Source organism: Carassius auratus, chromosome 17 (genome assembly GCF_003368295.1).
Source record: "Carassius auratus strain Wakin chromosome 17, ASM336829v1, whole genome shotgun sequence".
Taxonomy (NCBI): domain Eukaryota; kingdom Metazoa; phylum Chordata; class Actinopteri; order Cypriniformes; family Cyprinidae; genus Carassius; species Carassius auratus.
In genome coordinates this window covers 7,563,695-7,588,163 of record NC_039259.1, presented here as the reverse complement: position 1 = coordinate 7,588,163, position 24,469 = coordinate 7,563,695, and the positions used below count along the sequence as shown (strand labels likewise).

Here is a 24,469-nt window from a genome sequence, read left to right as displayed (position 1 = left end):
TTATTTCACATAATTGAGTTAATCCAGAAAGTGTGACCCTATGTCTGACGAACACTATGGGATTTGTGCAACAGCTTGCTGGACTCACAGAGCAAATTTTAAGACTTTAAGGATATTCACAATGATGTTAAAAGAACATTTCTGAAAAAAGTACACACTTTCCCCCCAGCAAAAGTGGTGTTTTTTCAAGGTACTGCTATATGGGTGCTAAAATGTAATTAAGCAATATGCGTACGAGTTTAATGCAGTTGAGTGTAATAACAAGGGCATTCCTTTATGCAACAAGATGTTCTGAGATGTTGTTTATAGCATTGTTGTTTCGGTTGTCAAAGAGTCGAAAGAACCCATTCCCAGAGTCCCCAACTTCAACCAAAGCTTAAAGTACACATTAAATCAGATCAGGCATTTGAGAGTCAAATGCTAACATCATACTCTGCTGCCTGTGGTGAAAGGCAGTGATATGAGCTAATAAAACATTCCTGTGTTTGTTTGAACACCTCAATCAGACCAAAACAGCACCACTGGCTTTAGGGAGGGACTACCAGTGGCAGATGGGGGGAGTTTTTTTTTTAGAAAAACTTGTTTGAAAACCAATGTGGAGGCATTAAACCATCACTTTCAACAGGCAAATGTATCTACGAACTAGGTCGCTTTTACAACCTTGTGTTATACTTATGCTCTTTTAAATGATTCAACTTGCAGACCTGTAAATTTTAAACCTTTTAAACCTTAGTCATGGTGACACTGAATCATGTGACTGTGTTGCCATTTATAGCCTTTAAGCTTTTTACTACTGCCAACTGTATTTAGGATTCAGAATTCATGAACTTTGTTTTCAGTTGCAAAATTTATCTTGGATGTAAAAAAAAACATACAATTATTGTAATTTTTTTTTTTTTACCAGAGTCACGCTAACTTCCAGGTTGGAATAAAACAACACGCCATCCCTGCAGCACTCTATAGTAACAGTGCTCAGATATTCTACCTTTAAAGGGTTAGTTCACCCCTAAAATGAAAATTACCACGATTTACTCAATGCATTATAGGTGCATCTGACTTTCTTTCAACTGAATACAATCAGAGTTATATTAAAAAATGTCCTAGCTCTTCCAAGCTTTATAAAGGCAGTAGGTGGGTGTTATTGTTCAATAATCCAAAAGAAGTCCAATAAAGCACATCCATCCATAATAAAAAAAAATGTCTCACAGGGCTCTGGGGGGGTGAATATAGGCCTCCTGTACCGAATCAATGAATCTTTGTAAGAAAATATCCATATTTAAAACGTTATAAATAGTAATCTCTTCGCTGTTCCGGCCAGATGACTTAGGACATCATTATAGCGTTAACTCCAGTAAGAATATGCTAGTCTTGCAAGAACCAAAATTTGTTTTCAGGAGCAAAATAAGCAAAGTGTTCTTACTTTAGCAAATCCTCCAAAATGTTTCCTTATACAATTCCTCATTTTGTACTTCTCATTCATAACTGGTGTTTTGTTTGACTCCCTCCTCTGCTTTCATGTTCGTCTCTTGCATGCGCTACATGTACATCCTACATCTTCCAACAGAAAGGCACTTTCTCATGAATGCATGTACGACAGTGAGTGAAAGCTTCACAACTGTTCATAATGTTTTAAATGTGGATATTTTTCGATACAGGAGGCCTTTATACACCCCCAGAGCCATGTGAGGCACTTTTTATTATGGATGGATGCACTTTATTGGACACCTAGGATGCCTTGAGAGTGGGTAAATCATGGGCTAATTTTCATTTTTGGGTGAACTATCCCTTTAATCCATCAGCCAAAGTTATACATGTTTACCTGGGTGTGTATGAACTTGACAAACTGCATGTAGTGACAGAAACACCATCTATGTCACTGCTGGGGACAGAACTGAGAAGGGACTCCTGAGAACTGCTACGGACCATTGCAAAAGAAAACATGCAGGGCAACAGATGAAAATGACATACAAGAACCAAAAAGAAGAACAATCAACTCATTTACAAAAAAGGAAAAAAAAAAAAAATAAATTTCAAAAACTCAAAATCAAGAAAACCTGATTCATATGTATAAAATGAAATTTCACACTCAAGTGAACAAACCTAGAGATCTTTCTGTTATCCTCCTTTGGCTGTTTTCCAAAACCTTCCGATCTCCCTTTAATCGTAGTGTTAGGTTGCGTCTGGCATCCTGTCTCCTGGTGGGTGCAACTAGGTCCTCCCTCTCCTTGTCCTGAGCCTCTTTCCTGAGTCAGAAGAACCCCTGGGGCGCATTTCTCACAGCAGGGATAGTGGGAACAGTCCTGAGTGCCCTCATCTTCTCTCGCTTGGTTCTGCACCGAACAGTGTGGTACAGAAGGGGTGAGGTGGCCCTGAGACGGGGGCAGAGTGAGTGGTAAATGTCCATTTCCCTTCCCTGGGCTGCCAGCGGCTACTGCTGATTGGAATACAGAGCTTGTTATTGTGAGCTTGTGCTTTTCAAATCCCAGTGTCATGCCCCGTCCAGCAGGCTCCATGGCATCCTCATGGTTGTCTACGCATCCGCCAGTGCAGCACACGCAGGAGTTAAGCAGGCACTGAGTGGCAACTAAAGCCCCGCCCTCACCGGGTTCTGGAACGTCAACCAATTGAGGTACGACGACGGCCAAGTCAGTCAAGCTTGGAGAATGAGGGTTAAAAATAACTGTGGCGGACAACTTCATTCCACCGGTCCGATTGGCAATTTCATCCGCAGTCTGTACGCTATCCTCTTCCTGAGATCCTTCCCAGCTGTTCACGATGACTGACCTTTCGGAGTTCCCCACAGGTTCAGCTGATTGGCACTGGGAACCCAGATTAGTGTCATTGCTTGATTGACAGACCGTCAACCAACCGTTACATGAGGAGTCAGTCAAAGGGGCGGGACGACTGTGCTCAGGGGATCTGAGGCATACAGTAGGAAGAGTAGGCTGTCCGTGGCACAGCTCGGCACCAGACTCCAGGTCATCCATAAGAAACACCCTTTCATCATCGTGGTAGGATCCCGGGACTCTCCGTGGAGATGCCTGAGTGCTGGAGGCAGCACTGGAGCCTTCAAGACTACTTCCCCTATAGGGCCGAGGCCGGTGGGCTGGGGACTGATTCTGACTTGGAGGGGAAAGCAGCGTAGACATTTCGTCCCCTACTTGATGCACCATCATATTAAGTTGCTCGATCTCTTCTTCATCATACTGCACAGAGCAAGCCAGGTCTGCATCGGTGGCGTCCTCCTCTTCACACTCACTGGACGTCTCGGGCTGCCCCTTCCTCTCCTCATCCCATACAGAATCTTCTTTCTGGGCTACACAAAGCGCGAGATCTACCACCTCCTCATCTCTGTCATCCTGTTCCAGTGTTTCCAGATGGCTCTCAGGACCAGTGGAAGAGGCTGGGTCATTGGTCGACGGGATACTGGAGCCTGCAGGGAATTCTCCATCCTGGGAGATGCAGAGGCTGCGCTCCAGTGTCATGAGCTCTTCTCCTGTTAAAGTCTGCAGCAGGTCCCTGACATGAAGAACACAAATATATGAAACAAATCTGCCATGTTCTTCAGTTGCTACATAAAACTTTTATAGGGTTTAAATTATAAATCTCAGCGCTGATGCAATTTAGCAATTAAAGGGATAGTTCACCCAAAAATATACATTCTGAAATGAATTGCTGGCCTTCATGTTGTTTCAGACCTGCGAGACCTTCGTTCATCTTTGGAACACAAATTAAGATATTTTTGATGAAATCTGAGAGTTTTCTGACCCTGCATAGACAGCAAGGTTACTACCATGGTCAAGGCACAGAAAGGTAGTAAGGAGGACATTGCTAAAATAGCCCTTGTGACATCAGTGGTTCAAACGTAATGTTATGAAGCTACGAGAATACTTTTTGTGCACAAAGAAAACAAAAATAATGACTTCATTAAATAATTTTTTCTTTTCTGGGTCAGTCCACCATAATTCACAAGACCACATGTTTTGTTTGCGCACAAAAAGTATTCTCGTAGCATCAAAAAAATAAACGTTGAACCCCTGACGTCACATGGACTATTTTAGTGATGTCCTTACTAGCTTTGTGAGCCTTGATTGTGGTAGTTCCCTTGTTGTCTATGCAGGGTCAGAAAGCTCTCAGATTCCATCCAAAAATGGTTCAGATGATGAACGGAGTTCTTATGGGTTTGGAACATCATGAAGGTGAGTATTCATTTTTGGGTGAACTATCCCTTTAAAATATGGATGTCAGTTCTATACAGTTTTCCACATGCGGAAGTGCTTTCAAAGCTAAGCTACATGGACACATTCAATTTTCACAGAAAAAAAGGCATCGAAGAAAATGATATTCAAGGTATGGCTGACAACCAATACAAAGAAAAACTATAATCCAGTGATGAACAAATAAATTCAGGCATCAAAACACTTTTTTGATAACCTAAAAAAGACTGTACACTGTTTGAATTAGATTTTGTTGTGCTGCTTGTGTCCAGTGTTAAAGGTGTTGTTCTTTCAAAGACATTAGAATTGGACAAATCTAGATTGGATGTGGTTCAATGAGACACTTAATTGATGCCCACTCTATTTCAGACGTACTCCACGTGCCCGCACTACTTCCGACAACAGCACAAATGGACCGTTCAGAGGTGTTTTGGTGTGGTGTAGACATGTTGTAAGCCTTCAATTCATCATTTCTTCCAAATATCACACAATTATATATGACCAAATTAGAGGTGTCAGTGAATGACTATTGTGAACAGTAACCATACCTTATTTTTCTCAGCAACGTACGAAAAGGCCGGAAGAGTTCAGACATGTCCTCTGGTTTGCGGTCGAGGTTAAGAGGCCCTTCAGAGTAGATAACAAGGCCACTAATGAGACAAAACATGACAAAAGGTTGCATTACCAGGTGAGCAGACAGAAGAAAAGAGTATGAGATATACATTGTGATGAAAATTAACACTTTAGTTAGAGGTGGATTTAGAGGTGGAAAACATGAAAAAAAAATCATATCACTTACCAAACAATGGCAAGTCTAGGGATTGTAAACATAAGAGCTGGTTCGTAGTCATCAATCATGTCTTGTGTGAGATAATCAAGCTTTAGGGCCCTTGACATGGGAAAACAAGACATTTGCTTATTAATAGTGTGTATAATAAATAAACATTAATGCAGCACAATTATTTCCATGTTTCTTCTCAACTGATAACACAGTGCATCACTATGTGCATTGTCTCAGGAGCTAGCAGGTGATAGCCAATCCTAGATCTGAATATTCACCTTTCAACTGTCTCACAGAAGAGCACCATCACCTCCTGCTGGATGTAATACTCTTTAGGAGACTTCACAGGCACCATGGCTGACACGTAGCTACAACAGGCAACAGACAGATCCATGATATGATTACATTAATAACACATTTTGTGACATTAAAGCTGCTAATATGACAGGTTTACAAAGCTAATCTGATGTATTAAATCATTATTACCAATAAAGGTATCTTGTAATAATTTATGAACTGTCCAGAAGCATAAAGGCACTCTAGGCATCATAATAACAACAACATCTACAGGTCAAATAAGTGGATGCAGAAATCCAAACAGCATTTTAAGGCACCTGAGCTCAAACTCGGCGAAGAGGCTGTCAAACTGACGTAGCGCCTCCTTCATGCGGTCGGTGTAGTTGTTGAGATCTCGTAGCGCTTGGTCTCGTGTGATGTTGCGTATTTCCTCCAGGCTACGGGTGAGGTCTTTAGCTAGCGGTCTCATGGCCATGCTCTCGATTTCACGATTCATAATGATCGATCCTGCTGCCAGGCACTGGAGAGAGAGGAGTGAAAATAATATCATCACTGCTTCTAATGGGTTACGCCTGTGCCACAATTGACGGCTATGATACACTGCTGGTAAAATATTGTAATGCAATACTGTTTTTTAGTAAAGCACATCATCAAGTTCTTTATATCGTCTTGTTCTACTGAAAGTTAACAAGAAAGATCTCTAGGGAAGGTGCCTTGTTCTAGAGGTAAGCAGTTAGTGTGCACTACCTCGGCCCCAAACCACAGCTGCCCGGCGAGGTTGTCATGGCGGATCTCTTCTGGGAATTTCACACAAAAGTCTCTGTTGGCTCGGTCTTCGGGAATGCATTCATCCATGATCTGATTTATGATGTTTAACACATTGTCCTGTCCAAATATTGTGAAGAAACACGACATGCAGGGTTAGAAAATTTAAATACATTTACATTCACTATACCAATTCCCATGATTTGCTTTCAACAAATTGCCATGACTTTTCCAAGCCTAGAGTTCATGATTTTAACAATATTTTTTTTTAATAATTTGAATGATAATTCCAGAATTTACAATTTTCCTGAATGTGGAAAATTACCACCATTGAGAAGTTTGGTGTAAGTAAGGCTTACTTACAAAAAATGTAAAAACTAAAAGTAAATACATTTAACTGATCAAAAGTGACAATGAAGATTTCAACGTTTTTCTATAATATTTCCATTTCAAATAAATGCTTTTCTTTTGAACTTTCTTTTTAAATAATCAAAAAAAGTGTCACAGTTTCCACAAAAAACATTAAGCAGCACAATTTTTTTTATAGTGAAAATAAGACATTTCTTGAGCATCAAATCTGCATATTAAAACAATTTCTGAAAGATTACATGACTAAAGACTGGAGTAATGGCTATCTTGGCATTACCATTAGAGGAATAGGCTATATTGTATTTTAAAGGGGAACTATTATACGAAAATCACTTTTATAAGGTATTTGAACAGTTCAAACAGTGTGCGAAAATAACCAGCCCATTAAATATCCACCCACTAATTTTTTTATAATCCCAATAAATTATAAAGTCTCTCTGAACATGCCATTCCAGATTCCTCCCTACATTAACATCAAACCCTCCCGTTTGTGATGATCTCTGCCCTATTTGCATAGACACACAGCATTAAATGCCCCGGAAAAATCTGCAAAGTCCTACATGTTTGTGCCAATAATTTTACACCAGACTGCCTTACAAATGAGGGTCAATTCAACGTTGGCAAAATTTGATTCTCAAAGAGAGATCAATACCTAGCTTCATGAATGAATGTCAGCTCCAAAAAAATAATGTTGATAAAGCTACCATTGTTTCTGACAGTTTTTACTGATGCTGCCTTCACGTGTTACCAGAATGATCATAAATGTGTAGGGTTGCACGATTAATTGAATGTGACTCTCGTGCATCTTGCCAGTAATCTCCATCACGTACTTTCAGATGGAGCAGCATTTACTACAGTACACGGAGTCGTCACTGACAAGCTACACCAAAAAACAAACAAAAAAAAAACACATTCGGAGACAATTTATTTGCATGATTATGAAATCAAAGAAATCAATAACATAAGTGGACTTTGAACGATTAATTGCCACTTTGAACGATTACGTAGTTGTGGCATCCATAATTTGATTAATTGTGTAGCCCTACTAGGGCTGTCACTTTTGAGAAAAATCTAATTCGAACGGATATCGAATATCATGCAATGTATAAAGCTAATTCATTTCTTAATAGTGTGTAAGAAACACCAGTCTATCAACTTGATCTGGATTAAGTGCGGCTCTCTTTTTATTTACAATGTTCCCCACGGTGGAGAACACGTTCGGAGCGCACAGGAAGTGGCTACTAGCTGCTATTCGCTTGATTTGGCGATGGGCCTATGCTACAATAGGTCTAGAGTGCCCTCTACTGGATAAGATGGCAAAGAATAAAATAAAAAACAACTGTCTAATCATAGACTGTAAAAAATGCGCTACACATGGCATTTCAAAAACTGGATATTTTATTTATAGTTCGATTACGGATATTTCAAGTCATGTTCGAATGCATATTCGAATATCGAATAAAAAGTGACAGCCCTAAGCCCTACACACCACTGTCTTGTGGACATAATGGACATGCACATGTGGCGGCCATTATAGGTCCGTAAGACCGCAAGTACACATTAAATGGTTCCATTTGGGACAGGGCCTGAGAGTTTCTGACATTTTCAGTGAGTAAGATTGTCCAGCTCTGCTGTTGCCAGTATGCTCTTGAAGCTCCGCCCTCTTCTGAAAGGGGGGTGGGAGCACCAGCTCATTTGCATTTAAAGAACAGCGCATTTTTGCTCATACCCTAACAGTGGCAACTTTAACAAGCTATAAAAATTAGGTTTCTGTGGGGGGTGGGGGTGGGGTTTAGCTAAAGCTTCACATATACACTCTGGTGACATCAGACTTATTTTACATCTTGCAAAAAGGGGCATAATAGGTCACCTTTAAAATATATTGAAATAGTAAATTCTAACAGACTCATTCTTCAACATTCCAGAATGGAAACAAACACCTGCTGATAAAAACAAATGACCAAGCAAGACTAAGCTCTGTAATGTAAGATAAGTGGACTGAAATGGTTAACCTGGCAGGAGCGGAACTGGTTGACCAGCAATGTACACCTCTGAGGGTCCTTCCTGCCGTCCAGACTGTCCAGCTCAGTGGCCACTTGGTTCAGCTCTTCATCTGCATAGTAGAACTGGGCCAGCAGCTGTGGATCTGACCTCTGTATGGGGAAAAAAAATTAAACATGGTCTTAATTATCTAATCAAAGACCGGATGATTAAACAAAACTAGTTCCAAAGTAAGCAAGTATCAGAGTCCTGTAGTATGATGGACCCCTGGTGCTGTGTGCGAGAATAAATATCAGAAGATCACGCAAGATACTAAATGACTGTAGCTATAGCTGTCAGCACTGGCCCTTCTGCTCCATTGTGCACTCAACAGGGAACATCCTCCGTGAATTCAGTCATAGACGGGACACTGTATAAGTTAAAAGTTGTATTTCAAGACCTGACATACACTACTGATGGGGTGGTGTCACAGTATCTAAATTACTTTTATTCAGAAATTTTTAGACTTACATTGTCACAAAAATAAAAATTCAAATAAATGCTATTCTTTTGAGCTTCCCATTCATACAACCTAGAAAAAATAATTGTACCATGATTCCAGAAAAATATTAAACAGCATAACATTTTCTGAATTCTTGAGCACACAATCAGCATATTATAATGATTTCAGATTGATCATGTGACACTGAAGACAGTCATTTTATTGATGAAAATTCAGCTTTGGCATGGCAGAAATAAATTATGATAAAATTATAATTATTAACATTTAGCTAACGCTTTTATCCAAAGCAACTTACAATTGCTATACATGTCAGAGGTCGCACGCCTCTGGAGCAACTAGGAGTGTCTCACAGTGGTTTCGAACCCGGGTCTCTCACAACAAAGGCATGTGTCTTATCCACTGCGCCAACACCACCCCATTATAATTATATTAAAAAATTTCACCATATTACTGTTTTCACTGTGTTTTTGATCAAATAAATGCAGCTTTGGGGATCAGACTGACAATATTTTTCTATTTTTGTTCCATTTATTTTTATAATACATGTCAGTGCGAAATCTCCAAAATGATAGTAGGGTGCTGTGGGTAATTGCCATGTGGTTACTAAAGTGTTCTGAGTGTTTAATTGTGTTAAAAGTCTCTGTGATATTTTGATTCTTCAATATAGCCCAGGTGTCTTTTTTTAATGCAAGTCTAGGATTTGTTTTTATATTGTTTTCCACTAGGCAATCCAAATTTTTGCTCAATCCCCTAACCCTAAACATAAAGAAATATAAAGGACCACATCTGCCTTAGCAAATAACACTGTCTAATAAATGAAGCCTAACTATAGTCAAGTGTTATCTGCACACACTGTGATATAGTTTTTGGAGTGCTGCCAGTTTGGGAAGCCTCTGTTTTCTGGACTGTGGCCGTTCATAATCTGCACATGATTTCGCCTGGAAGTGGCACGTGGCTGGGACATGGACCAGAGCGGAGAATAAACTGATCTGAACGGGTCAGCCACATTCCCACACAGTAGAAATCAAACCACTGGAGATCAAAATCACCACCAAACACATGAGGAACTAAATATTTCAGTTGCACAGGAAACTACTTGGCCTATACAAAAAAAAATAAGCAATCAATACGGTATCGCTTTGGCCGACTATTTGGGCTGTGTACATTAACAGACTTCAAAGTGATGAAAATGGCGTCCGCAAAAAGGTTTATGGTTACAGTCCAGTTGTAAAATTAAGGTAACACTGATAATGAAGAAAGATGTCAAGTAATGCACTGACAGTGACATACTTTTCTAAGCCTCAACAAAACATCTTGAATATTTTATCAAGGACCAATATTTTCTATTTAACTAATTTTGTACAAATCTGTTCATTTTAGTGAGGGCCTGACACTGCAGTTAATTCCTGATGACAACAACAGACATGTTTGTGAAGAATGTAGTGATTCACAGTCATTGAGGCAGAACTGCACCCATGGGCCAAGGCTTCTTTGACAACGGGTGTATACCTCGAGGGAAACCTTGGGTTCGATTCCAACGAAACATTTTCTGCTCTAACATCCTGTGAGACACATTACCAGAAATGGACTGAAAAGTGTCCTTAATTTCTCACAGAAAGTCTTTAAGGCATTAAACATCAGCTGAATTAAACAAAAACACAATCAGTTGCCCAAAAGTGTGGATTGCAATAATCTTTCATCACTAAACACAATGTTAACTATAGTGAAGTGTGGTTTGAGAAGAGCCAATGTACGGAGATATATCTGATGCAATCTAAATATATTAATATACGTTTTCATACGTGTTGTTTTAACAAAGAATACAATTAAATAGCTACAAGCATACCACACAGCTGTGAACAAGCCCATTCATTATAAAGGGACGAATTAATCTGAATAAAAACTAAAGAGCTGTGTCTCAAAACGTAGTGAAGATACTATCTAGAGTGATTTTTTTTCATATGATGTCCAGAATATTGTCAAGGCACGCTAGTCACTTTGTATGACACTCAAAATGCTGCCTATGTAGGCAGCTCGCATCGTGTGATGCCAAAATAGCTGTTAGAGAGCTTGTATTATTACACGACGGCCCAGAATACTGTGTAGGTAGGCTGCCCACGTCACATAACGTCCCGAATGCGGTCTAACTAGACAGCTCGCTAGGTTTTGAAACACATACACTTAATCATAAAGCTTGTTGAGTATTTTTTTTTTTTTTTTTTTTTTTTGCAATTGAACTAATGGCAAGCTTACCTTTGGCTTATAAAGCCACTTTCGGAACCGATTCATCCTTGGTCACCTCGCCAGTTTAGCGACAGTTCCGTACCAAACCCGAACCGGACCTTTAAACCCGCACACACACAAGCACACAGCTAGCGAGCTAAGCTAGCGCCTCTCTTTTACAAAACCGCGTTGACAGTGTTAAGTAGAGGCCAGAAAATAAACGCGGACGGTGTTAATCCACTATTAGTTAACCACGGGCCCGGACTCTGCCCTTATATCCAGCAGGCGAGCGGCTGTCTTTGTCCCCAAACACAAGGGCTGCTCATGACTAAGCTCTTGAGCTCGCGCTCGCCGCTCGGTATCACTACGGAAGCTGCGCTGCCCGATTACGCTGGGGTTGACAAACATTTATAAAAAAAATTCTAAATGATTAAGTCGCCTTTATTTTTTTTCATCAATATAATAAACACGTAACTTAATGTAAAAAATAATACTTCTATCATGTCATTCACATCATTCGTTATATTATTTTCTACACGACTACACATTTATTTAACTTTCCTTTTTAGTGTGTAAAGCGCTTCACGTTAATTAAATGCTATTTAAACTGATTTTATTATCATTACTATTATTTTTTCACCAAATTATTAATTTTTAAACAAAAGAGAACAGGCTAATGACGTTTCCTCTCAGGAAGAGTCGGACCGCCTCGCTGTTGCCAGGCAACAACAAAACACTGTCGCTACTGTCGGGTGGGTGTTTTTCACAGGACTGTCTCTTATACTGTCTCTTATAATTTAAGAAATCTTTTTTTTTAAACACACTGGTCATTTTTATTAAAAACTCAGAATCAGAAAAGTTAATTAAAAAAAATATCCACATTTTCGGGCAACTATCTATTGATTCGAAAGTATATTTAACTCGGCTGTGAAATCCAGTGAGGATGAACTACAAAGAGCTTGTCAGCGAGGTCACAAGGCTCCTGGACGGATTTCAAGAAGACAAACAATGTATTGACAGTTTCACACAGGACACTGCCAAGGATCTTAAGGTATTCTTATCTAACACAGGCCTATTCTCCTCCATTTATGTATTTAACATCAATTAATGTTATGTTTTTAATGTACCACTCTCCCTTTAAGAACTTTGGTCTGTTTAATGTATGCACTTTTATTTTTTATGATTTATTTTAGAGCAGTTTAATGCCTATCCTTGTATTGATGAACTGGTTGGGGTTTATATGGGAATTAGAACAGTAATATGAAGTAATTAGTATATGAAGATGTAATTAGTAGCTAGCAATTAATCACTTCTTCACTAGAGACAGATATTAATCATAGTCTCATGTCTTCTGTCTTGTAGAATCTCTCTGCTTCTGACCAGAAGTTTATTATTGATACATTGTATGGATGTATCATGCACAAAAAGCTTTTGGATGCTGTGGTCAGCATCTTTTACAATCACCATGGAAAAAAATTATTCAGAGTGGATCGAAACCTGTTCATCGGTAAATAGATTTTGTAAATTGTATTACATAATATCCCCCCTCCCCCCTTAAATCTACTATATATATACTATAACCCAATGTTTTTTTTTTTTTTTTTGCTATGAAGTTAAATTAGATTTAGAAAGGTAACAAATCTAATTTTGCCTTGTGTTTGGTTTTCTCAGTCGTCTGTTATCTCGCCATGTTCTGTCTCGATGATCTTGGCCTGGAGCATTTCAGTAGAATTATCAAGTCTCTAGACATCTCAAAAATGCACAAAGTAAGCAAAACACATATAATACACACAACAATCCTTTATGTGCACTATTTTATTATTATGGACCATCAGATAGTATTAATCTAGAAAAAGAGAATAAAAATGTAATTTACAGTGAACATGAATAGTAACTGAGTATAAAGTACTGATATTTCAGCATTGTATTGTACATTTACTCATTCTTTGTTTTCTGTCTGGTGTCTCAGTTCCTGAGTTTTTTCTTTAATATCAGCAACCTCACAACACACATCCAGAGGGAATGGAGTCACATCTATGATGCTGTTGTTGTAGATAAGAACTGGATCACCCCTTTGCTGAGGTAAAATAATAATAATAAACAATTAAGAGTGTTTGTTAGTGCTGTATATCGCATTATTTGACAGTGTGATGCATATGTTCAATGACACCTTTAGCTGATTTGCACTTCTTACTGTTATTTATGAATAGTTGTTAGCAAGCATTGTGCTGATGTGCTTATTCTTATTATCAGATGGTGCACTGAGATTGAGGTGCTGTTGGATCAGCTTGCCCAAAAAATGGGCACAGGAAATCTTCCAAAAAAAATTCCCAGGAAAAACACTAAACCCAGGGAATTTGATCTGACCCAGGCCAAAGCTCGACCGCTCCCTGCTCCTGAAGTAATTCCACAGCAGGACAAACCCAAGCCCAAGCCGGCAAGTATATAAATACATGAAATAATGGAGTATTTAATTTATGAGTCTATTTTTTTTTTATCTATTGAAAAACAAAAACCCCACCTCACTCATTTCATCCAATCATAATTGTATTACTGCATGATTGGTTGTTTGGTAAAAGGCTAAGAGATTCATAAGTTACTTAAAAGCTTAAGACACATAGTGTCTTTTAATCAGTGACACAGATATTAGGCCAACACAAACTGCTACATCAAAACTATAAATTAAAAATAAACAACTAATGATTTTATCTAAGAGCAAATTGTTTAAGAAACATCTAGAATCCAAAAATAAATAAAGGTTTATAAATGTGATATATTAATACTCTCAGTTTCTATTAATTAAAAGATTTAAAACAAGCAGCTTTGTCATGATTACAGCAGAAATATGATGAGTGGCTTTCAAAAATTATTTTGGGGAAAGGGAGCCTTTGAGTCAAAATGGCTGAGAACCACTACATTATGAAATAGTTCACTTAGAGGGTAAAATGATGTTGAGTGTGGCATTTGCTTGCCTCCTTCGTCAGGTACCAACCACCACTCACAGATCTCCAAAGGAACCTGAGATTCTGGATGATGTGAAGCAGAGGAACAGGCAGAAAGCTTTAGTAAGCCCAATAAGAGAGATAGTGGGAAGCAAACTGATTTTAGTTTTGTTGCAGTTATTACGTTAATTTGCATTCAGGCCTTGCCTCATGATGTTTTTTACTTTCACCATTAGCAAATCCTGAATGAAGCAAACTCTCAGCAGTTCAGATGTGCAAATCCACAGAAGTCTGAGAAAACTCAGGTTAGTGTCTTACAGCACAACTGAATAGAGCTTATGTTTTTCTCTTCAATGCCTTAGGATCACAAAATTCAAAAGCTATTGATGTTTATATTTCCTGATAAACAGAATGTGATATCCCAAATTCTTCAAAGCCATGATGCTGAACTCCAATTTGACAAGCTTTATACCTCTGGAAGCCCTGCCACCCAAAAGGTAATTTGAAATAGATAAAACAATCATTGATAAAAGTTTCTTGACACATACACCATGTGCTTTTGATCCTGTTTTCTACTACTGAGGATTTTTGTGCTATTAAAAAGTGTGTGAATGTCTCTGTTTATGATGGTACAGATAAACAGCTTACCTGTCAGACTGAACACAACAGCCATACTGCGAGAGGGAGCTTTATATAATCGTCAACTGGAAGAAGAGTTACAGAGGTAGAGTCACACTCTTCAATGGGAATCCGATTTTCTTTTTTTTTTCTCTGTGCAATTACTCAAATGAATTCCAATTTTTTTTGACTAATTATCTACAATTATTCATCATTATTCCAAAGCAATGAGAAGCAACTAACTGCATATTAAAGAAATAACCCCAGAAAAATAAAAAGTTCTCAAATTTACAAAACATATTTTTAGACATAAAGAAGACATTAAAAAAAATGCAAGAAGCACCATAAACTGTCTAGTTTATAGTTAATATTTCTATGCGACTTATCAAATAAATATGTGGCATTGGCCTATTTGTACAATAGGAGCTTCCTTGCTGATACTGATCCTCTCAGATCAGTACAACTTTGTTTGGGTAAGGGAACAAAAATCTAATCTTAAAGTGGTAATCTAAGGTATACCACAAGGCTCAAAGATAGGACCTTTGCACTTTTAAAGATCAGATTAGAAAATCTCATATATACATATATTTAAATACAATACATGGAAACATCACAATAGGACACCAAGTCTGACATCAATATTGCAATAGGCCATTGTTTCTTGAGTTGTCTGGACTACATTTATGATTATTCTAGGGCTATTTAGAAAATCATTAGATAAGATTAGATAAAAGTCATAGAGAGTTTTCCAGAATATTCATGCCACAGTGTAGGAAAAATCCTTGTGTGTTCTAATGTATATTTATTTGGGTGTTCAGATTAGAGCGATTATCGCAGGGTGCAAGTGAGCCATCTACGTTCCTACAGTGGCAGAAGGAGATGAAGGAAAAGGATCTGCAGGAAGAACTAGCTGAGCTGGAGCGTCGGAGACTGGAGGGACGGATTAGCCATGAGGAGGCAGTTCTTGCTCGAGAACGTGTCTTGGAGCGTAACCATAATAAAGCTCAGCAGACTAAAGAGGAGGTGATGTCATAACAAACATCAGTGTTTACAGCAATACATGACTCAGTCTATTATGTTTATGATGAGTAAATGTGTGATTCAGACTGCTGAGCTCATGCGCAAGTATGCCGAGAAACGTCTGGAGGAGGAGAAGGAAATGAGAGAGCTGGTGCAACAAGTGGCCGATGGTCACAAGAACTCCAAAGCCGCCAAAGCTAAGCTGCAAGAAATTAAACAACGAATTGGTATAAAAAGTGTTATACGTATAGCATAACATTTTCACCACGCATTAAATGACAATAAATACATACTATGTTGTTTCGCAAAAGTTAGGGAGGTCTCCGAACACAGCAGGGAACTCCTCAGTCAGGCTCTGGAGGAAGCCCAGGCTGAGCTAGGCAGGAAGATGGAGCTTATCCGTCAGATTCGTGCTTTTGAGTCAGTACCTCTGGTCAGACAAAAGTTTGTGGATGACACTGAGGTTAGTTAATTGTATTTTTACATTTAACAAAAAAAATGTTTATATACACTACAAGTCAGTGATTTTGATGCAAAGGACACAATTTACATTTCATGATCTTTATAAACTCAGACCGCGGGTCATGATTTACTGTGTGAGATGTCTCTGGCGGAGCTGCGGGAGCGTTTGGCACGTCTGAGAGATTTCGAGCAGTGTGTGCTGGAGGACAGAAGACAGCGCATCTTTCAGGAGAAACAGCTCAAAGAGCAGCTACTGCTAGAACAGCTGGACAATATTGCTCTTCGAAGAAGTCTAGCAGAACAGACTGCTTTGCGCAGGTAACATACTGGCCCTACCACACCTGGGGCCCGTTTTTTCATACGTCACTTATTACATCCGAGATCACATGACACATCCAATATGATATCATCGTGCATTTGGTTCTTTGAATACAGCTTTTGTTGACGATTAGTATGGCTGGATTGAGTGTGGCTGGACTGAGTTATCTGGCATAATTGCGCGTTCATGAGTTGGTTTAAAAGGGGTTATGTATCGATACTCAGGACCACATAACCTTGAAACCAGATGTATGACATCATATTATTAAAAAAGACACCTGACGAAACACTTGACAAAGTTCTAGAATTTTATAAGGAAACAGCCAAATGAACAAAACTACATAAATGTTACAATAGATAATTAAAATGTGCACTGTTGTTGTTTTTTTACACAATTCCCAATTATTTATATTCACAATTTCTAATATTTGAACAGGCTGTTATTTTTATTTCAATGTAGTAATTAGCAGTTTATTTAATTTTATATTTAAACAGTTTTGTTTACATTACAGCATTAGTTTTCTTAAGGTTCAAAATCATGTTATCTGCATCTCCTATGCTCCATCAAGCCACTCCCATAAAAGCAGTCACCACTCAAATTAATGCACAACTCTACATTATCTGTATAGCATGTGTGTAAGACTCCAATACAATTATGAAGTAAATATGTTATGACAAATACATATTTTAAGTGATTTAAACAGAGTGTGTCAATATTATTAAAGACTAAACAACATTATTATATTATCTTGAAATTATTTTTTACATGATTATTATTTTAAATGATTGTCCCTGGATCAGTAGGATACTCTTGTAATAAAATGGCAGTGGTAGCGGACAGATTTTAAGCATCAGTTCTGCTTAAAAGAAAATGCAATCTAACCCCTTTTACATGAAATAAGCCTGCTCCAGAGCAGGTTTAAGTTTACAAACCTGTTGCTATTACAGCTATTACAACTCTGGGATGAACATCGAAGAACCAAACAATCCAAGATCATGCCAAACTGTCAACAATCAAATCCAGCTAACTGAGTTAGCGACGTACGAAGAACGGTCCCCTGTCCCTGCATCACCATAAAAATTGGTCCAAAAGAAAAAGTGGGGATTTACGATGTTTGTTTTTTCTATTTAAACCTGGGGGAAAAAGACACAAGACTGATGATCACATTTATGGACAGGCACTAGCCTGGCTGAAATCCCCTCTTAGATCAGTATGATTTTGTTTGGGTAAAGGAACAGACATCTGATCTTACAGTGGTAAAGTATGGTATGCCACAAGGCTCTGTATTGGGTCCTTTGCCCTTTTAAAGATCTGGTTCTGAATTTCATGTTAATTCTTCAAACTAACTTTTCACCTATTATTATGCTGCTATACAATGATTTTTTATTTTTATCAAATTTGAAAAATGCAAAGGTATTTTAGAGTTAAATATGTGTTAAAAAAAATAGTCTGACTGATTTGGGTTTTGTTTCGCAGTCAAGAAGAGAAAAGGATGAGAAATGAACTGCGGGAGGCTGTCAGTAGAGATGAGAGAGTGCTGACCCTACAGAAGACCCTGGAGCAAAAACAACAGGAAAGACAAAAGAGAAAGACCGGAAAATACAGTATGAAGAAAAATGAGCAGGTGCTTCCACTCACAGTGAAGACCACTCTCAACAAAAAGGTGAGAATAGACTAGACCTCACTCCATGTGTCACCAATTTTGCTTAACACTTCAGATGTTTAATATCGTGTTATATGTTTTCATTAAATTATACAAGCAGCAGTTTCTTGAGGAACAGCATTGGGAGGAGCTGGAGCGCAATTTGGAACAACAGATTCACGGGACCTTACAACAGTCATCTAAAAAAAATGGTGCTGGTCAGAATCACAGGCGAGTTTACGGATACATGTAAAATTATACTTTTCTTGAACAAGTATAAGAAATTGATATTTTGAAATATATAGAAACTATTTAAAAAGTAACGATACTTGGTATAAAAGCATGTTATCTATATTTTAAGTTGCTTTTTAGGTCATCTTACACAGGCCTGGTTGATGTTACCCAAATCATTTGGGAAGATAAGCAGATTTACTGTTGAGAGAATGGTGTTTTTGCTGTGGAAATTAAACTGAATGATTGCACAAGTTTTTTCCCATACTGAAATATTTCTAATCAAAGTACTACAGAAACAAAAGGCCTTCTCTATATTGAATAAGGACATCAGAATAAACCAGTTTAGTACAACTTTTAATATAGTTGTATTTCATTTTAGCAAAATTACAAAAAGATATTTTCCAAGATTAAATCCCAAAGAAAAATTGCTGACAGAGAGTGAATTACTCTAAAACAACTGAAATAGAACAGTTCCAAACAGAAACCATGCATTGCACAAGTACCATAAAAACATGAATTATCTTGTAAACAGTCTACAACATCATGCATCAGGAATGCATTGTGTATGTGCCACTTAAACATTCAGAAGTGTACATAAATAAAAACCAATGATCCTTAACAAATCATACGTAAATTAACACAATTTTCATACACACTGTATCCTACGTACAGTGCTTCATAGTGCCCAGATCTTGTATAAAAATTTACTAATTTTAATTACTTGATCCAGTATGAAGATTAAACTCTTTGTGTCTAACATGAAAAATAAAAAAGTACAAATGTTATTTACCCGTTTAGCGGTTTTAACTGTATAAAATCTAATAAAAGAAAATAATTAACCAGTTCCGGATACATCTTTCTTCACCTACTGATATTTTGAGAAAAACTAGAAAACATGCACCCGTTTTCATACTACAGACACATATTTTGACATTATCTGTCATATAAAGGTGAAAGTAAAAACTCACACACAGAAATGATGATGCAGGAGCTGCCGGCCAAAAGTGCTTGTTTGTAGTGGTTATATCATGAGTAGATATTACAGACAGCTAGCTTTATAAGACATGATATTCAAGTGAATTTTAAAACTAAATAAAATCATAAAATTTCATCATAAAATCATGAAAATTGAAAACTTATTTTTAAAACAATTAAAATAGTAAGACTTTATAAAAAGCACATTTTGTCTGATTCTGGGTGTTTTTTTAAGCTCGAACAAACAAGGAAGGCCATACATACATTCTCTTGGCCCCTTGATATGATCAATGAAAGGACAAGAGGGAGTTTATCTCCTTGTGAATCCAAGCACATTTCATCTTTTCATAGCAGATCATTAATTAAAAAGATGTCTCATTAATTCACCAGGCTTTTGGGTTGATTTTCTCTCTGAATGACATCCTCAGTTTGTTCCTGGGGGCCGGCACAGGTGGCTGAGGGGCCTGACTATATTCTTTCCCAGGATTTTCAGGTATATCTGACTCATCTTCTCTTTTCTGAGGAACACAAGGGTGCTGACAGGGCTCGATCTGTCCAAGGGGAGCGGTTTTGCGAGTGGATGTGTGGCTCTTCTGCAACTGATGAATTATGGCAGAGAATTTAGCATCGAGCGAGGGTCGCCCCGTTCGAGGCCTTGCCCCCTTACAGTTCTCTTTCTCCTGATTGGAAAATAAGCTGGTAGGTTGAATAAACTGTAATTTATCAGGAGGTGGTGGAGGTGCTCTCCTCTTCTTTTTGCTGGCTGTCACAGGACTTGTAAAAGACTGATTGCTTTCTTTACCTGGTGAAAGAATAGTTTTTTGTACCGCCATTGGCCGGGATCCTTCAAACAGTGCTGCCCAATGAGGAGGCTCGGTGACCTCCTCCTGACCAATGAGAAAGCGCCCATCAGTTTCCTCAATCTTATTGTGAATTATGTCAGTCAAGCTCTCAAATTTCACAGGAGACACGATGCCTGAAGAGAACAGATTTTAAAACAAGCAATTAACAAAAATAACAGGAAGTTAGACTATAACTCCTCCCAATTCAATCAAACCAATGATAACTGTCTCCATCACTCACTCAGATCGTTATAAACCGAGTCAGCTTGCTTGGTGAGAAAGAGCGGGGGTTTGCGTGGGGACAACACCTCAATTTCCATAAGCTTGTCACATGCGTGTTGCCACTGACCTAAAGAATAAGTTCATATTAATTGTTAGACACAGTTTAGTAGCAAAAAAAGATTTCTGACAGATGTCAGGTGAACTTACTCTGGTCATAAATGTGCTGCCGGAGGGCGTCCAGCCACTCCTGTAAAACATCAGGGGTTTCAGTAATGAACACATGACTGGCAGAGTCTCCGTTTCCCGGGTTTATCAGGTTGAGTCTAGTGCCAGTACTCTGGTGGTCCTTTCCTACCACACGAATACGGGTGTCCTGCATGAACACACACACAAACTCTGTACTACAGATTTTATCATGGTTCTACTGTTGAATGAATCATGTAGCAGTGTATCCCAAGAGGTAAAGCTTTGTCTATTGCCATTATTTCCATGACCTTTAAGACCCGTTCACACCAAGGATGATAAATATAAAGATATATAGCTCTATAAATCATTCTCAATATTAAAGAATAGAATATAGGTTCACACTATAAAGATACAGTCATAGAGAAATTATATCGTTGGTTTACTTTGGCTTTACTTTGATTTTAAATTCAAACACAATAGCACACTTGATCTTAGACAAGAAAAACACATTGTGAAATAATAATAATTTAAAAAAGGCCATTTTAAAAATGTTTCTTACCTTATTTATAGGAATAATGAGGCTGGGCTCCACTTTTGCTTGGATTTCTTCAGGTGAATAATAGCATGAAATCTGTCTGGCCTTCAGCACACAGTAAAGCTTACAGCGGCGCTGCAAACCCTCAATGCTTTGCTAAGTGGAAAATCAAAATGCTGATTTTTACAAATGTCATTTTATTTAGAAATATTAGTTTGAATTGTTGTGGCATGTATTCTTCCTGGTTCCTGTCTGACCTGTTGGCACAGGTATCCACTCATCGTGTCTTGTGTCATGCAGTCAGGTTGTGCCACCAGCTTACAGCACAAGTTACCATACAACGGCAGCCACGACGAAGCCTCCACTGACAGACCGATGGCAGAAAGTCAATCAGGACCGCTATGCAGGTCAATTATTAAAATGTGACTTGTTTGCTCTTACCGTTTTGCAGGATTATAAGGGAATGAGACTGGAAAGATCCCTCTGCCTGCTCCAAACCCAGTGTGGTGTATGCCAACAATGAGTATCGAGCACCTCTGCCGCAAAAATAGAAACAGATATTTTACTAATTTCATGAAAAATACTTTAAAGGTAATGAACATAATATCCATCCTTGCATACACTGGTATTGGGTTGGACTGGAGGAAAGTGTCAGGGTCTCCTCCATCCAGAAGAGGGCAGAGTTTCCTGCTTGAGGATCTGCCAAAAGAGGAGCGCAGCTTCCTGGCCAGTTTCTTTGGAGTGTTGACGAAGGTTGTCTCCTCCTCCAGTCCACAGCTATACAGCTCAAACCTCAGATCAAAGTCCGGCTTAGCTTCAGAGCTGTTGAAAATATTGAAACTGAGCTCAGAGGCCATTCAAGCTCGTTTAAATCACTACAGTTCTCATACATTTCTCAAATCACTATTGTCTTGTAGAGAGAAATAGAGAACTTACAAAATGTGGACACCTTCGAAGCAAATATCAGTCATTGAGGGATCTGCAATCACCATTTCAGAGTCAAAAATCTCGGAGCTGATCTTCATCAAACAGAAAACTGCCACCCGCTGCACATCTGTTGGGTTCAGATACACATGACATCAGCATAAACGGCTATATGAACATATTCCTGTTTCCATTTTAATATTTTACCGCTTAATTCTTGCAGTCTTCATTGTCACACATTGCTTCAGAAAATATTTTCATATGCTAATTCGGCGCTCAAGAAACATTTCTCATTCATTTTTAAAACAGCCGCTTAGTATTTTTGAGGAAACTGTGATCAGTTGTTTTTCAAGATTCTTTGATGAATAGAGCAGCATTCAATTAAAAAACAGAAAGTGTTTGTTACATGATAAAATGTCTTTACCGTTATTTTGATCAATTAAATGCCCGGTTATTAACTTCTTAAAACTTTTAGAATGGTAAGCAAAACCATACATTACCATTAATCAAATCAAAACAGGCACCATTTGTCCATAACATTAGCAAGGACATGACATTTTAATAATAATTATAATATAAAATTGCTTACTCCCTTTGCTGTTAAAATGTTCTGTATCTTTCCAGAACAATGGAATCCGTACACCTGGAAAAGAAAAAGAAAAATACATATAATTTTACATATAGTATATACATATTCACATTGATAATATAACAGACATGGTTATAAAAAAAATTTAAAAAAAAAAAGAGAAAAAAAGTTGTTAACTTACCAGATATGGCTACCTTTCCCTTACAAGGGATTTGGTCCAGAGAGTCTGAAGACCTTAAATAAAAGAAACAAGGATTTTAATATCCATTTATTTCTTATATGCATGTCTGATAATAATTTACATTAAAAATAAAACCTTACCTTTTGATGTCCTGCTGCTGCATCCTCCTCTGGGATTCACTCATGTACGCTTTAATTCGGGTGTTACAGGTTAACAGACTCCTGGAAGCATCCAACACCTGCTCTTTTTTAGTACTGGCAACCAGAAGCTTGTAAGCCCCAGCTCTCATCTGCATCTCAAACTCCAACTTTTCCTGAATATCACAGTCCTATTGAAAGGATGCACTCCATCAGTCAATCAGTAGCTTTATGGACAAGTGCTCTCAAAACACAGTTCTGGGTATAAAGACTAGAGGAAGAAAGTACTGGGAGAGAACAGCTCTACCAAACAATCTATTCTACAATATTTCCTAAAGCAGGTGCATAATGATTCATGAAGAGATGAGATATGGTTATTGGGAACCACTGGTTTAACGCTGGACAATGAAGAAATGAAAATGATGAAATAAAGTAACACCAAAACAGATGGAAGAGAAAAAAAAAGAGATTACCCTCCTCTTAGCTCTTATCTTAGAAAAGGAAAAGCGGGTCTCTGATAACCGACGAAAGTGAGTGAAAGTAATGGAAGGTCTGACTTATTCTGTTTTAAATCTTCGATTCAGTGATTCTTTTCATGTTGAGCCTGGTGAATTACATATGAATCATTTAGCGGAGACTTAAAGCGACTTACAAATGAGGACAACAGAAGCAATCAAAACCGACAACTATAAAACAAGCAAAACAAAACAAGCAAATAGAAATGAAAAACAATAACGTAGATCATCAATATCAAATAAAATACGTAGTATCACTATCAAATAAAAATAAAACAAGTAGACAGAAGAGAAAATGAATAGAGGACACTAGTGTTAGATGGTAATTTTTAATAAAAACAAATCTGGGTCCACAGTAATCAGACTTCGATCGGATTTTCGTTTAAATGAGTCAGATGACTCGTTGACGCGAGAACTGTTCGCAATGATTCAGTCAGAATCGTGAACGGAACGGTTCTGTGAATCAGTTCAACTGATTTATTTAGTGGGGGAAATCCGATTCACATGAAACGATTCGTTCACGAAAGTGAGTTGGACTAAAAAAAAAAAAAAAGACAAAAACAACCTAAACACTCAAATCTTCTTAATGTTAGAGCTGTGTGATGTTTCATAATTAATTACGGCAAGACTGTTTTTATTTGCACCGAATAATTGAAATGTTTACCCCATTGGGGCATTTCAATACAGCACACAGAATATCAGTGAAACATAATCACACGCTCCCACACACAGACTACCTTACACGAGAACTTCAGCAAAACAGACCTCGTTTTGAAGAAACACGCTTTCTCTTATTTTCTTTCTCTTGATCTCCATGGCGAGAGAGGAACACGACGACACCGTGGACCGAGTGGCGATATTTCGTTTAAAATGTTGAATATCCCGCGACAGATCCATACTGGCCTCTTCCTCGAGACAAGCCCCTCTCGCGCAACAAACCAACGGATGAACGGATAACACAAGGGCCAACC

At 38.1% G+C, this 24,469-nt stretch overlaps 3 protein-coding genes across 7 annotated transcripts in view; 1 reads left to right on the top strand and 2 right to left on the bottom strand.

The window, feature by feature from the left end:
- The window catches only part of zfyve28 (zinc finger, FYVE domain containing 28), a 33,812-nt gene extending 22,290 nt beyond the window's left edge, over nucleotides 1-11,522 (bottom strand). For 2 of the 4 annotated variants that reach the window (XM_026285516.1, XM_026285515.1), the window contains exons 1-9: nucleotides 11,186-11,522; nucleotides 8,442-8,582; nucleotides 6,043-6,180; nucleotides 5,613-5,815; nucleotides 5,277-5,366; nucleotides 5,017-5,106; nucleotides 4,766-4,867; nucleotides 2,101-3,519; nucleotides 1,820-1,915 (exon numbers count right to left, since the gene is read on the bottom strand). In XM_026285516.1, coding sequence (XP_026141301.1) covers nucleotides 1,820-1,915; nucleotides 2,101-3,519; nucleotides 4,766-4,867; nucleotides 5,017-5,106; nucleotides 5,277-5,366; nucleotides 5,613-5,815; nucleotides 6,043-6,180; nucleotides 8,442-8,582; nucleotides 11,186-11,221 — 2,315 coding nt within the window. In that variant the 5' untranslated portion in view covers nucleotides 11,222-11,522. The remainder of the gene's footprint in view (nucleotides 1-1,819; nucleotides 1,916-2,100; nucleotides 3,520-4,765; nucleotides 4,868-5,016; nucleotides 5,107-5,276; nucleotides 5,367-5,612; nucleotides 5,816-6,042; nucleotides 6,181-8,441; nucleotides 8,583-11,185) is intronic. The other 2 variants (XM_026285517.1, XM_026285518.1) reach the window with 2 other exon arrangements.
- A 343-nt stretch (nucleotides 11,523-11,865) lies between these two features.
- Nucleotides 11,866-19,235, top strand: cfap99 (cilia and flagella associated protein 99). 2 transcript variants are annotated; one of them, XM_026285508.1, is made up of 15 exons: nucleotides 11,866-12,206; nucleotides 12,518-12,662; nucleotides 12,827-12,921; nucleotides 13,125-13,237; nucleotides 13,409-13,592; nucleotides 14,140-14,220; nucleotides 14,334-14,402; nucleotides 14,508-14,594; nucleotides 14,733-14,821; nucleotides 15,534-15,738; nucleotides 15,821-15,962; nucleotides 16,047-16,198; nucleotides 16,310-16,515; nucleotides 17,993-18,179; nucleotides 18,277-19,235. In XM_026285508.1, the coding sequence occupies exons 1-15, from the start codon at nucleotides 12,099-12,101 to the stop codon at nucleotides 18,409-18,411; spliced, it is 1,998 nt and encodes a 665-aa protein (XP_026141293.1). In that variant the 5' UTR covers nucleotides 11,866-12,098; the 3' UTR covers nucleotides 18,412-19,235. The 2 variants fall into 2 exon arrangements, with proteins under 2 accessions (XP_026141293.1, XP_026141294.1); XM_026285509.1 differs by having other exon boundaries at nucleotides 11,867-12,206; nucleotides 18,280-19,235.
- Nucleotides 18,730-24,449, bottom strand: LOC113117101 (rhotekin-2-like). Its single transcript, XM_026285510.1, has 12 exons — nucleotides 24,264-24,449; nucleotides 22,987-23,174; nucleotides 22,847-22,899; nucleotides 22,666-22,719; nucleotides 22,089-22,206; nucleotides 21,774-21,974; nucleotides 21,594-21,688; nucleotides 21,410-21,516; nucleotides 21,177-21,308; nucleotides 20,639-20,804; nucleotides 20,451-20,558; nucleotides 18,730-20,343 (listed from the first exon to the last, which is right to left on the bottom strand). The coding sequence occupies exons 1-12, from the start codon at nucleotides 24,393-24,395 to the stop codon at nucleotides 19,751-19,753; spliced, it is 1,947 nt and encodes a 648-aa protein (XP_026141295.1). The 5' UTR covers nucleotides 24,396-24,449; the 3' UTR covers nucleotides 18,730-19,750.
- Nucleotides 24,450-24,469: the final 20 nt, after the last annotated feature.

Bases quoted from the DNA above. Each gene is read 5' to 3' on its own strand.
- cfap99 (XM_026285508.1), top strand. From the start codon at position 12,099: ATGAACTACAAAGAGCTTGTCAGCGAGGTCACAAGGCTCCTGGACGGA. The intron at 15,739-15,820 runs GTGATGTCATAA...TGTGTGATTCAG, and splicing joins CTCAGCAGACTAAAGAGGAG to ACTGCTGAGCTCATGCGCAA. The intron at 15,963-16,046 runs GTATAAAAAGTG...GTTTCGCAAAAG, and splicing joins AGAAATTAAACAACGAATTG to TTAGGGAGGTCTCCGAACAC.
- LOC113117101 (XM_026285510.1), bottom strand. From the start codon at position 24,395: ATGGATCTGTCGCGGGATATTCAACATTTTAAACGAAATATCGCCACT. The intron at 21,309-21,409 runs GTCAGACAGGAA...TTTTCCACTTAG, and splicing joins GTGGATACCTGTGCCAACAG to CAAAGCATTGAGGGTTTGCA. The intron at 20,344-20,450 runs GTGAGTGATGGA...TGTTCTCTTCAG, and splicing joins CTCGGTTTATAACGATCTGA to GCATCGTGTCTCCTGTGAAA.